Source organism: Bos javanicus, chromosome 9, assembly GCF_032452875.1.
Source record: "Bos javanicus breed banteng chromosome 9, ARS-OSU_banteng_1.0, whole genome shotgun sequence".
Taxonomy (NCBI): domain Eukaryota; kingdom Metazoa; phylum Chordata; class Mammalia; order Artiodactyla; family Bovidae; genus Bos; species Bos javanicus.
The window spans coordinates 45,273,128-45,286,372 of NC_083876.1; the positions used below are offsets into that span (position 1 = coordinate 45,273,128).

The 13,245-nt window shown below is 36.3% G+C and overlaps 1 protein-coding gene across 8 annotated transcripts in view; it reads left to right on the forward strand.

The window, feature by feature from the left end:
- Positions 1-11,710, forward strand: part of HACE1 (HECT domain and ankyrin repeat containing E3 ubiquitin protein ligase 1) — a 118,384-nt gene extending 106,674 nt beyond the window's left edge. For 7 of the 8 annotated variants that reach the window (XM_061427720.1, XM_061427726.1, XM_061427725.1 and 4 more), the window contains 2 exons: positions 9,980-10,093; positions 10,892-11,710. In XM_061427720.1, the coding sequence (XP_061283704.1) occupies positions 9,980-10,093; positions 10,892-10,994 (217 nt within the window). In that variant the 3' untranslated portion in view covers positions 10,995-11,710. Of the gene's footprint in view, positions 1-573; positions 3,985-9,979; positions 10,094-10,891 lie in introns of those variants that run through there. The other variant, XM_061427722.1, reaches the window with a different exon arrangement.
- The last annotated feature ends 1,535 nt before the right edge of the window (positions 11,711-13,245 follow it).

The following is a 13,245-nucleotide window of genomic DNA, read 5'->3' on the forward strand; positions in this document are numbered from 1 at the left end:
TATTTTTAAAGTAGTTTGTAACCATTGTAGAAACTTTGGAAAATGGAGAATATAGATAGGAGAAAATGAAAATCCCATTAAGTAATTACACTGTTTATAGATAACACTATTAATATTTTGCTGTATTTTTTATTTTTTTAAGTATATAGTTGGAAAAATAGTTGGAGTTACAATGAATACCTAATTTTAAAGAATAAATAAAACATGAATTAGTCACAGATTATAGACTAAAAATATGAAACAAAATCTTGTCAGTTTTTTGTTTACATGGCTTCTCACTGCCAAGAAATACCTAGAGATTTCAGTAATTTAATAAAAAGAGTTTAAAATTATTTTTTATATGTAGGAAGGTTAGACTAAAATTTTATAAAATCATCTCTCATCTCAGTCTCTGAATGTAATCTATTTTGGTTATTCTTCCAGAGTTTTTCTGACATATACAAATTTTTATTTTTTAAAAACATTGTTCCTCTTTTATAACTTTTGAGTTTAACAATATATTGTTTAAATGGATTCATTTATAGATCTAATTTTTTAAATGGCTATCTATTCTTAAATCTCTTGACCTCTCAGCCGTGAAGAGATACCTCACGTCCAAGGTAAGAGAAACCCAAGTAAGACGGTAGGTGCTAAGAGAGGGCATCAGATGGCAGACAGACTAAAATCACAATCACAGAAAACTAGCCACTCTGATCACATGGACCACAGCTTTGTCTAACTCAATGTGAGACATGCCATGTGGGGCCACCCAAGATGGGCAGGTCATGGTGAAGAGGTCTGACAGAATGTGGTCCGCTGGAGAAGGGAATGGCAAACTACTTCAATATTCTTGCCTTGAGAACCCCATGAACAGTATGAAAAGGCAAAATGATAGGATACTGAAAGATGAACTCCCCAGGTTGGTAGGTGCCCAATATGCTACTGGAGATCAGTGGAGAAATAACTCCAGAAAGATTGAAGGGATGGAGCCAAAGCAAAAACAACACCCAGCTGTGGATGTGACTGGTGATAGAAGCAAGGTCCAATGCTGTAAAGAGCAATATTGCATAGGAACCTGGAATGTTAGGTCCATGAATCAAGGCAGATTGGAAATGGTCAAACAGGAGATGGTGGACTGGAATGGGTGAATTTAATTCAGATGGCCATTATATCTACTACTGTGGGCAGGAATCCCTAAGAAGAAATGGAGTAGCCATCAAGTCAACAAAGAGTCCGAAATGCAGTACTTGGATGCAGTCTTCGAAATGATAGAATGATCTCTGTTCGTTTCCAAGGCAAACCATTCAGTATCATGGTAATCCAAGTCTATACTTCGATGAGTAACGCTGAAGAAGCTGAAGTTGAACGGTTCTATGAGACCTACAAGACCTTTTAGAACTAACATGGAAAAAAGATGTCCTTTTCATCATAGGGGACTGGAATGCAAAAGTAGGAAGTCAAGAAACACCTGGAGTAACAGGCAGTTTGTCCTTGGAGTACAGAATGAAGCAGGGCAAAGGCAAATAGAGTTTTGCCAAGAGAATGCACTGGTCATAGCAAACACCCTCTTCCAACAACACAAGAGAAGACTCTTCCAACAACACAAGAGAAGACATCACCAGATGGCCAACACCGAAATCAGATTGATTATATTCTTTGCAGCCAAAGATGGAGAAGCTCTATACAGTCAGCAAAAACAAGACCTGGAGCTGACTGTGGCTCTGATCATGAACTCCTTATTGCCAAATTCAGACTTAAATGAAAGAAAGTGGGGAAAACCACTGGACCATTCAGGTATGACCTAAATCAAATCCCTTATGATTATACAGTAGAAGTGAGAAATAGATTTAAGGGACTAGATCTGATAGACAGAGTGCCTGATGAACTATGGATGGAGGTTTGTGACATTGTACAGGAAACAGGGATCAAGACCATCCCCAAGAAAAAGAAATGCAAAAAAGCAAAATGGCTACCTGAGGAGGCCTTACAGATAGCTGTAATAAAAAGAGATGTGAAAAGCAAAGGAGAAAAGGAAAGATATACCCATTTGAATGCAGAGTTCCAAAGAATAGCAAGGAGAGATAAGAAAGTCTTCCTCAGTGATCAGTGCAAAGAAATAGAGGAAAACAATAGAATGGGAAAGAGTAGAGATCTCTTCAAGAAAATTAGAGATACCAGGGGAACATTTCATGCAAAGATGGGCTCGATAAAGGATAGAAATAGTATGGACCTAACAGAAGCAGAAGATATTAAGAAGAGGTTGCAAGAATACACAGGTTCAGTTCAGTTGCTCAGTCGTGTCTGACTCTTTGCGACCCCATGAATCACAGCACGCCAGACCTCCCTGTCCATCACCAACTCCCGGAGTTCACTCAGACTCATGTCCATCGAGTCAGTGATGCCATCCAGCCATCTCATCCTCTGAGAACTATACAAAAAAGAGCTTCACGACGCAGATAATAATGATGGTGTGATCACTCATCTAGAGCCAGACATCCTGGAATGTGAAGTCAGGTGGGCCTTAGGAAGCACCACTACGAACAAAGCTAGTGGAGGTGATGGAATTCCAGTTGAGCAATTCCAAATCCTAAAAGATGATGCTGTGAAAGTGCTGCACTCAATATGCCAGCAAATTTGGAAAACTCAGCAGTGGCCACAGGACTGGAAAAGGTCAGTTTTCATTCCAATCCCAAAGAAAGGCAATGACAAAGAATACTCAAACTACCGCACAATCAACCTAGAAAGCAGAGACATTACTTTGCCAACACAGTTCCGTCTAGTCAAGGCTATGGTTTTTCCAGTAGTCATGTATGGATGTGAGAGTTGGACTGTAAAGAAAGCTGAGCGCCGAAGAATTGATGCTTTTGAACTGTGATGTTGGAGAAGACTCTTGAGAGTCCCTTGGACTGCAAGAAGATCCTACCAGTCCATCCTAAAGGACATAAATCCTGGATATTCATTGGAAGGACTGATGTTATAGCGGAAAGTCCAATACTTTAGCCACCTGATGTAAAGAGCTAACTCATTTGAGAAGACCCTTGATGCTGGGAAATATTGAGGGCAGGAGGAGAAAGGGACAAGAGAGTATGAGATGGTTGGATGGAATCACCAACTCAATGGACATGAGTTTGGGTAAACTCCCAGAGCTGGTGATGGTCAGGGAGGCCTGGCTTGATGTGCTTCATGGGGTCACAAAGAGTTGGACAGGACTGAGCGACTAAACTCAACTGAATGGATATTGTCCTTTATTGCTAAATTTTCCTGTTTATGAATAATGCTGAACAAATAAGGAATTTGTATGCTTTTTATACTGGCAGATAAGTTTAATTATTATTTTTTTCAGTTCTTGCCTGGAGAATCCCAGGGACAGTGGATGGGCTGCCATCTGTGGGGTCGCACAGATTTGGACATGACTGAAGCGACTTAGCAGCAGCAGCAGCAGCAGCAGCAGTTTGATTATTTATAAATGTAGGATAAATAGGATAAGCATATAGGGAAAATTCTTAAAAGGGAAAATTTTGCATGCAAATTATATACATTTTTATAACTTTGAGACATTGCTCACTTAAACTTCAGAAAGATACCATTATTGACATCAGTAGGGAATGAGAGGCCCTGTTTCTTTCATTCTGTCAATGTAAGATATAATCATTTTTATTTCCATGGTTTCTTATGTGTTTACTTTGTGTTGGAATAGATTTCCTGTCTTTATTTTTGTATATTATTGTGCTGCTGCTGCTGCTAAGTCACATCAGTCGTGTCCAACTCTGTGTGACCCCATAGACGGCAGCCCACCAGGCTCCTCCGTCCATGGGATTTTCCAGGCAAGAGTACTGCAGTGGGGTGCCATTGCCTTCTCCAGTACATTATTTTACCATCATTTAAAAAATTTTGTTTTTTAATGTCCCTAGATATTACAGATAGGGACATTTATAACTCTGTAGATATTTTTCCCAGGTTATCATTTGCCTTTTAATTTTATTAAGTTAGACATATAGATTTCCATATAGATTATAAATTTAATTTATAAAAATTCTATAATGAAGATTCTAAATTAGGTTTGCAAGTTGATTATTGCTTTCCTATAGTTTTTTTTTTTAATATATTCTTCCCTACTCCCAAGATTTTGTATACTTATATGTTTTTGTACATTTTGGGGTAACATTTTTGTTTCTGTTTTTACATACCAGTTTTTAAGCCATCTGGACTTTATTTTGGTTTATGTTATAAGCCAGGGCTCTTTAATTTTTTTCTAAGTGGTTTATATTTAAACACAATTTAATAAATTGCTATATTTTCCTTCATGATTTGGTGGGTATAAGCCTTTAAAATGCAGGAAATAATTATTCAAGTTCTTTAGTACTAAAATTGTTAGTTTGCTACTTTTATAGAATAAAAACCAGTTGGATTAGTGATACACAATATGTCTCCTGGTTCTATAGTCATAATTAGCAATGTTGAAAAGAACTGCACGGTTTGCTATTTAACTGATAGAGAAGTATAGTGGCAAATCCATTTAAACTGAGGTGAAGGATTTGGGTAAAGAGTAGAAGCCAAAGAGGCTGAGGGGAAACTACATGGACCTAAGCTTTCCCTTCAAGTTGAAAAGTCCACTTTTCAGCACTTGGTCGAAATGGAGTCCTTGCTTTGAATTTAAACAGAGTAAATCTTAAGTTTTTTTTAAACCATAACTTTCCTTTTACACTAGACCCAGTTATCAATAGGTATAGTGTTTACCCTTCTAGACCAAAACTATGTACTTTGCTTTTTTGCACTTCCTGGAAAATTCTGTTTATCCTTTAGATTGTAAAATGTCTTCCTCCATATCCATTATTAATCTAGAACAATCTTACTAAAGAGTTGTAGGAGACTAGAGTTGTGTTCTAGTTGTAGGAGCAAGAATCTGTATCCTCAGTAACTTTAAAGTATTTTTATGGTGGTGACAGTATTTTGTTTATCTACAAGACAGTCTTAAATTTCTAACTTTTGTTTCATTATCTGTTAGTAATGAATCTCAGACTATATGACTACTTTGTATAAAATAGAAATATGTCATTTTTATTAACTGTAATTTTACATTGTATAATTCAGGTGTCATAATACTCAAGCAAAGACAATTTCATTCATTTTTCTCATATATGCTTAAGCTTGATGAGCCATAATCTTAGCTTAAGACCCACTGGTTATTCAGGTAGGGGGCCCAGTCATTGTTTATAGTTTAAAAGAGGAGTAAGATTTCAGGTATTGTTTGTGAATATCAGTTTACAGAATATTTTCAGTTTAGATATTAAAATTGGAGGCTCAACTAATTTTTCAAAATTTATTTATATGAATTGTGATATTGAAATTCTGTGATATAATTTGTGTAAGAATCTGTGTCAAGACTCATTTTCTCACCTGTCCTGATGAAGTTGTATATTTGTATTTAAAATCTGCCTCTAATATCTTTCATCCCTTTTTATTTTTGGTCACCTTTGTTAATTTTGTAGGCAAAGGTTAATATGCGTAGATAAACTAATCTTGAATTTTATTTCACTTTATAGACATATATGTTCAGGTCTTTAGATATTCTCTTGCCCTAAGTAGGAATTCCTTATATGTTAGGGTTTTGTTAGGAAGATTCAGGCATCCTTTTAGCATTCACTTGAATTTCTAAGGTAAATTTAGGCATTTCATCAATAAAGTTTTTAATAGTAACCAAACTACTTCCTAGGAGAAGGCAATGGCAACCCACTCCAGTGTTCTTGCCTGGAGAATCCCAGGGATGGCGGAGCCTTGTGGGCTGCCGTCTGTGGGATCGCACAGAGTCGGACACGACTGAAGCAACTTAACAACAACAAAACTACTTCCTAGCTAGAAAAGAAAACTGCTAGTTTTAGAGATCTATTTCTATTGGATTGTTTTTTTTCTCTGTGAATATGTGCATATCATCTGTGATATAAATATTAATAGAAAATCTTGGTGCTTTATTCGACAGTTTTTTTAGTGTGTGTGGTAAGACATATATAACATTTAACATTTTAATCATTTTTAAATGTACAGTTCTGTGTACATTCACATTGTCATACAGCCATCACTTCCATTCATCTCCTGAGCTTTTTTATTTTCCTCAGTTGAAATTGCACCCATTAAACACTAACTTTCCATTTCCCATACCCCCAGTCTCTGGCAACCACCATTCTACTTTCTGTCTAAATGAGTTTGATTACTTTAGGTCCGTTGCAGGTAGAATCATATGGTGCCTTTTTGTGACAGGCTTATTTCACTTAGCATAATGTCCTCAAGATTCATCCATAGTATAGCATATGTCAGAACTCTCTTCCTTTTTAAGGATGAATAGTATTCTGTTGTATGTGTTTACCACATTGTACTTATCCTTCCATCCGTGGATGGTTACTTATGTTGCATCCACAATTTGGCTATTGTGAGTAATGCTGTTATGAACATGGCATGTACAAATATCTCTGAGTCTCTACTTTCTGTTCTATTGGACATATACTATAACTCTATGATTAATTTTTTGAGAAACTGTCATAATGTTTTCCATACTTGGCTGCACCATTTTATATTACCTTCAGCAGTTGCATAAGGGTTTCAATTTCTGCATGATCTTTCCAAAACTGTATTTTTTCTGATGCCTTTTTAAAAAAAAATAACTGTCATCTTAATATCTTTGAGGTAGTTATCTCAGTGTAGGTTATTTTTTTAACATTAAAAAAAATTACGTATTTTGGCTGTGCTGGGTCTTTATTGCTGCACAGGCTTTTCTCTGGTTGCAGGGATCAGGAGTTACTTGCTAGTTGTGGTGTGCAGGCTTCTCATTGCCATGGCCTCTCTTGTTGTGGAGCACGAGGTCTCAGGCATGCAGGCTTCAGCAGTTGTGGTGCCTGTGCTCAGCAATTGTAGGTCACAGGCTCTAGAGGACAGACTCAGTAATTGTAGCACATAGTCTTAGTTTAAGCTCCTCAGCATGTGGGATCTTCCTGGACCAGGGATCGAACCAATTGGAAGGTGGACTCTTTACCATTGAACCACCAGGGAAGCCCTCAGCCCTCACTGTGGTTTTGATTTGCATTTCCCTAATGACTTCCCTAATGCACTTCCCTAATCAAGTGATTTTGATTGAACATCTTTTGAATGCTTATAAGCCATTTGTGTATTTTCTTTGGAAAAATGTCTGTTTGAACCCTGTCCCTATTTTTTAAATTAGATTTTTGTTGTTAAGTTGTAGGAACTCTATATATTGGGTTGGGCAAAAAGTTCATTTGGGTTTTCCCGTAAGATGTTGCAGAAGAAACTGAACATACGTTTTGGCCAATGCGGTATTTTCTCAATATTGATTCCTTGTCATATTTATGATTTAAAAATATTTTCTCCTATGGCTCACATTTTCATTCAGTTCATGGTATCCTTTGGCACCCAAGTTTTAATCTTATGTCCAATTTATCTATTTTTCTTTTGTTGCCTGTGTTTTTGGTATCCTAGAAATCATTACCAAACCCAGTGTCATAAAGCTTTTCCCCTGGATTTTCTTCTAAGAATTTTATAGGTTTACCTCTTCATTTAGTTCTCTGATTCACTTTGAATTAACTGTATACGGTGTTAGGTAAAGGTCTAACTTCATTTTTTTGTAGTGAATATTCAGTTTTCTCAGCACAGTTTGTTGAAAGGACTGTCCTTTTTCTGTTGAATGTTCTTAACACTCCTGTCAAAAAATCATTTGGCTGTATATTTGAGGGTTTATTTTGAGGTTCTTCATTCTATTTCTATCTGTCTTTATGTCGGTACACACTGTTTTGGTTACTGTAGTTTTGTAGTTTAAATTTCAAAATTAGAAACTGTGAGACTTCTGACTTTGTTCACCTTTCTGTAGTCTCACTATATTCAGTTCAGTTCAGTCACTCAGTCATGTCCGATTCTTTGTGACCCCATAGACTGCAGCACACCAGGCTTCCCTGTGCATCAACAACTCCAGGAGCTTACTGCAACCCATGTCCACAGAGTCGGTGATGCCATTCAACTATCTCATCCACTCTTGTCCCCTTCTCCTCCCTCTTTCCCAGCATCAGGATCTTTTCAAATGAGTCAGCTTTTCATATCAGGTGGCCAAAGTATTGGAGCTTCAGCTCCAGCATCAGTTCTTCCAGTGAATATTCAGGACTGATTTCCTTTAGGATGGACTGGTTGGATCTCCTTGCAGTCCAAGGGACTCTCAAGAGTCTTCTCCAACACCACAGTTCAAAAGCATCAATTCTTCCGTGCTCAGCTTTCTTTATAGTCCAGCTCTCATATCCATACATGACCTGGAAAACCATAGCTTTGACTAGACGGACCTTTGTTGGCCAAGTAATGTCTCTGCTTTTTAATATGCTGTCTAGGTTGGTCAAAACTTTCCTTCCAAGGAGTAAGCCTCTTTTAATTTCATGGCTGCGTGCACCATCTGCACTGATTTTGGAGCCCAAGAAAATAAAGTCTGACACTGTTTCCCCATCTGTTTCCCATGAAGTGATGGGACCAGATGCCATGATCTTAGTTTTCTGAATGTTGAGCTTTAAGCCAACTTTTTCACTTTCCACTTTCACTTTCATCAAGAGGCTCTTTAGTTCTTCTTCACTTTCTGCCATAAGAGTGGTGTCATCTGCATATCTGAGGTTATTGATATTTCTCCTGGCAATCTTGATTCCAGCTTGTGCTTCATCCAGCCCAGCATTTCTCATGATGTACTCTGCATATAAGTTAAAGAAGCAGGGTGACGGTATACAGCCTTGACATACTCCTTTCCTCATTTGGAACCAGTCTGTTCCATGTCCAGTTCTAACTGTTGCTTCTTGACCTGCATACAGGTTTCTCAAGAGGCAGGTCAGGTGGTCTGGTATTCCCTTCTCTTTCAGAATTTTCCACAGTTTGTTGTGATCCACACAGTCAAAGGCTTTGGCATAGTCAATAAAGCAGAAGTAGATGTTTTTCTGGAACTCTCTTGCTTTTTCAATGATCCAACGGATGTTGGCAATTTGATCTCTGGTTCCTCTGCCTTTTCTAAAATCAGCTTGAACATATGGAAGTTCATAATTCACATATTGTTGAAGCCTGGCTTGGAGAATTTTGAGCATTACTTTGCTAATGTATGAGATAAGTGTAATTTTGTGGTAGGTTGAGCATTCTTTGGCATTGCCTTTCTTTGGGATTGGAATGAAAACTGAGCTTTTCCAGTCCTGTGGCCACTGCTGAGTTTTCCAAATTTGCTGGCATATTGAGTGCAGCACTTTCACAGCATCATCTTTTAGGATTTGAAACAGTTCAACTGTAATTCCATCACCTCCACTAGTTTTGTCTGTAGTAATGCTTCCTAAGGCCCACTTGATTTCGCATTCCACGACATCCAAGTAAGTGATCACACCATCCTGGTTATCTGGGTCATGAAGATCTTTTTATGTGTAGTTCTCCTGTGTATTCTTGCCACCTCATCTTAATATCTTCTGCTTCTGTTAGGTCCATACCATTTCTGTCCTTTATCGAGCCCATCTTTGCATGAAATGTTCCCTTGGTATCTCTAATTTTCTTGAAGAGATCTCTAGTGTTTCCCAATCTATTGTTTTCCTCTATTTCTTTGCACTGATCACGGAGGAAGGCTTTCTTATCTCTCCTTGCTATTCTTTGGAACTCTGTATTCAAATGCATTTTCATTATGTCAGGTAACATTTAAAAAAATGCATCCAATGTAAATCTCTGGAAAGATAAGTGTAAAGAATTTTCTAGTTTCCCACTGTGTAAAAGAATGCAAAACAAAAACCTTTGAGCCTAGATATTTTTCACAGACAGGGAAATCATTTTGGATTACACATAAAAGCCTCTGTTGCTTGAATTAATCAAGTAAACCATTTATTTATTCAGCAAATATTTAATGAATGTCTGCTAGATATATTCATTTTTATAATTCAAATTATATCTATTTCAAAGATTTTTCTTGCATGGGTACAACTTACTAGATATGAACTCTTAGTTCCAGGGTCCCACATGGTGGATTTGCTAATATCATGGGTGGAAGTGGATTGCAAAACTTCACAATTGCTGCTGTGCCATATACTCCAAATCTTCTACCTACTTCAAGCACATGGTATGTTAAATTGGTTTATTTAAATGCACTGTGAATTTCTGATTAGTTTTAAATGATCAAAGGTCTGACTGCTTATTGCTTCATTGAGAGGAAAATCTCAGCAGTGATCTCTGTTCATTTTGTAATCACTGATAAATAAAGAACTATATAGTAATAGTTTCTTGCCTTCCGCTTTGTAGGTAGGAAAATGTTTGAGTAAACTACCTACTTATATTCTGTGTGTGCATGAGTGCTAAGTTGCTTCAGTTGTGTCTGACTCTTTGCGACCATATGAACTGTAGCCTGCCAGGCTTCTTTGTCCATAGGATTTTCCAGGCAAGAATACTGGAGTCAGTTGGCTTGCTCTCCTCCAGGGGATCTTCCCAACCCAGGGACCAAACCCATGTCTCTTATGTCGCCTGCATTGGCAGGTGGGTTCTTTACCACTCACGTGACCTGGGAAGCCCTACCTATACTCTAATTGAATACATATAATTCAAATATCACTAAAGTTACACTGTCATAAGTATCACTGAGTTACACTATCATTTCAAACTTAATTGCCCTATTGCTTATTTATTTTAGACTGGAGGGAACTTATTTTGGTCTGGTAATTTGCATACTAAAGGAAACTGCAGTGCAGCAGGGTTTGGTGTTTTTTTTTTTCCTTTTTAAATACTACTTCAGGGTTTTCCAATTTGAATGCAAATTTGAGAGGGTGGTTTTATGTTAATTTTGAGTAGTGTTTTCACTTCTAGACAAAACAATAAAATATTTCAGAGCTTTCCTATTTAATAGTGGTATATTTTTCTTTTAAAGCATCAACATGCTCAAGTTACCTGAATACCCAAGCAAAGAAATACTCAAGGACAGGCTTCTTGTGGCACTACATTGTGGCAGCTATGGTTACACAATGGCATAATGAAGTCTGGAAAATTCTTCTGACTGCTGATGAGCAATTCAGAGTGGCAGAAGTAATTTAGGAAACTGTCAACAGAAAAGCAGCCCAAATGCAGCCCATAGGCGGGGCTGATGTTTAAAATTCATAAAGGATCAGGTTTTCTTTTTTTCTCTCTCACTTTCCCTTTTATATTTTCTCAGTTTGTGATACAATTAGAAAATATAAAATCACAGTAGTCTTCATTTCAAAAATGGTAATTGAAAATAATAGAAACTGTCCTTTTTCACATTTCTTTAATCTTATCCAAGAGTGTGTTAAGGCAGCATCCTATTCTACATTCCACATCTCCTATGTAACTATGTTAAAAAGGTGTTGTCACTTTATTTTTCTATATAATAAATTGTATTAGGATATCCAGCCTGGTATGTCCTATTGCATGTAAAGTGCCGTTTATATTTTGGAAAACTACTGTATAGAATGGGTTAATTTACATTGTATATAAAGCCACAAATATGTATTTTCCCATATTGAATCTATATTGCAATGATGTTTTTTAGCTTTTCAGTATTTTAATATGTAAAGTTTAGACTGATGTGATAATAAACAGCTGATGATATGACATCTGATTTATATATTAAAGCTTTTTCTGTATTGTATGAATTATTGTCTCAAAGTTATTCTTATGTTTTGTTTTAATTATATTTAGATAAAATTAAAATATGATATTTTACCATGTTTCTTTTCATTACTGTGGTTTTATCTGTGAACTCTAATGTCACATTTGAAAACATAATCCAGTGTGCAGATTACAATTTAAGTATGTAATTCTTCCTTAAATTTGCTTTTTATGATTAAAATGTTGAATTCAAGTGATATATACCTAATATAGAGCATTGGATTTTTAAATTTTAGGTTGGGCTAATCAGTTTTCTTTTGAAAAGACACATTTGAATAGTTACAGCATACCTTTTAGCGGGGAAGCAGGCACACTCCGACATTCAAAAATATTAATGGAGGAATTTGTAGTGTTTGGGGGCAGGAGGAGAAGGAGACAACAGAGGATGAGATGGCTGGATGGCATCACTGACTCGATGGACGTGAGTTTGAGTGGACTCTGGGAGTTGGTGATGGACAGGAGGCCTGGCGTGCTGCGATTCATGGGGTTGCAAAGAGTCAGACACAACTGAGCGACTGAACTGAACTGAACTGATGGCCTTGCCTCTGGAAACTAAAAATAGACTATCCGGTGGCATCATTATTGGTAAAATGACTCTTATATGCATATTTTCTCATATATATGCAAATACAGCAGCTACTGTAGTTGTCAGTGACAAATATAGACAATGTATATATCAATATAGACAAAATGTATATACGTGTATATAGGCTTATATGTTGAAAGCTTTGCTTTGCTAAGTTATAAAACTTCTTTAATATGTGTTTTTGGTCCTTTTCCATTACTGTTGGTTTTTTTAATGTTAAGAAAACATCTTTCAACAGATTACATTAGAAACAAGGCAATTTCTTAAAATTACTAGTAGCTCTAAAATTAGGATTCAGATGCTTTTAATGAAGCTAGTAGTTTTTAAAACGTTGGGTTTTGAAAATTTTGTACAAGAGGTCATTGCCTTCTAACTTCAAATAGGTTATTTAATATTATGTTGCTTACAATTTTAGTATTTATAAGCATTTATTTCTGTTTTTTATAGTCATACATTGGCTTTGTCAGGCTGGTCCTTTTTCAGGTATTTATGGAGAGGAGATAATAGAACATTTAAAATCTCATGGTTTTATATCCATGAATTTGAATATTTTTATCTAGAGCTAGCAATTTTATGGTTTGTTCTTTAACATTATCTTTAGTTTCTAAACTTTAAGAATTTAGTTAATACAAAAAGATTTTGTATGGATTAAAATTCCTATTTAAACTAGAGGCAGCAGGTCTCTATTCTGTTCCCACAGTTTCTTCTGTAAGTAGATGAATATGTTGAATGCAAGTATAAAAAAGTGATTAGAGATTTTCTTCCCCTTTGGGTAAAAGATTACACTAATAGGAAAATAACTCTTACAACATGTGGGAGTTTCATATGAGGAAGAAAACAGAGAAATACAGCATTTTACAGAAATGAAGCTAGAAGGCAAAGGAGCATATTGTAGGAAACTGACTAATGAAAATATCTGGGTAAGAGTAATATTATTGATATTATAATCATTATATCTATAATATTAACTTGAAATAAGTCTAATTAAAGTTATTTGAGAGGATAGTGAC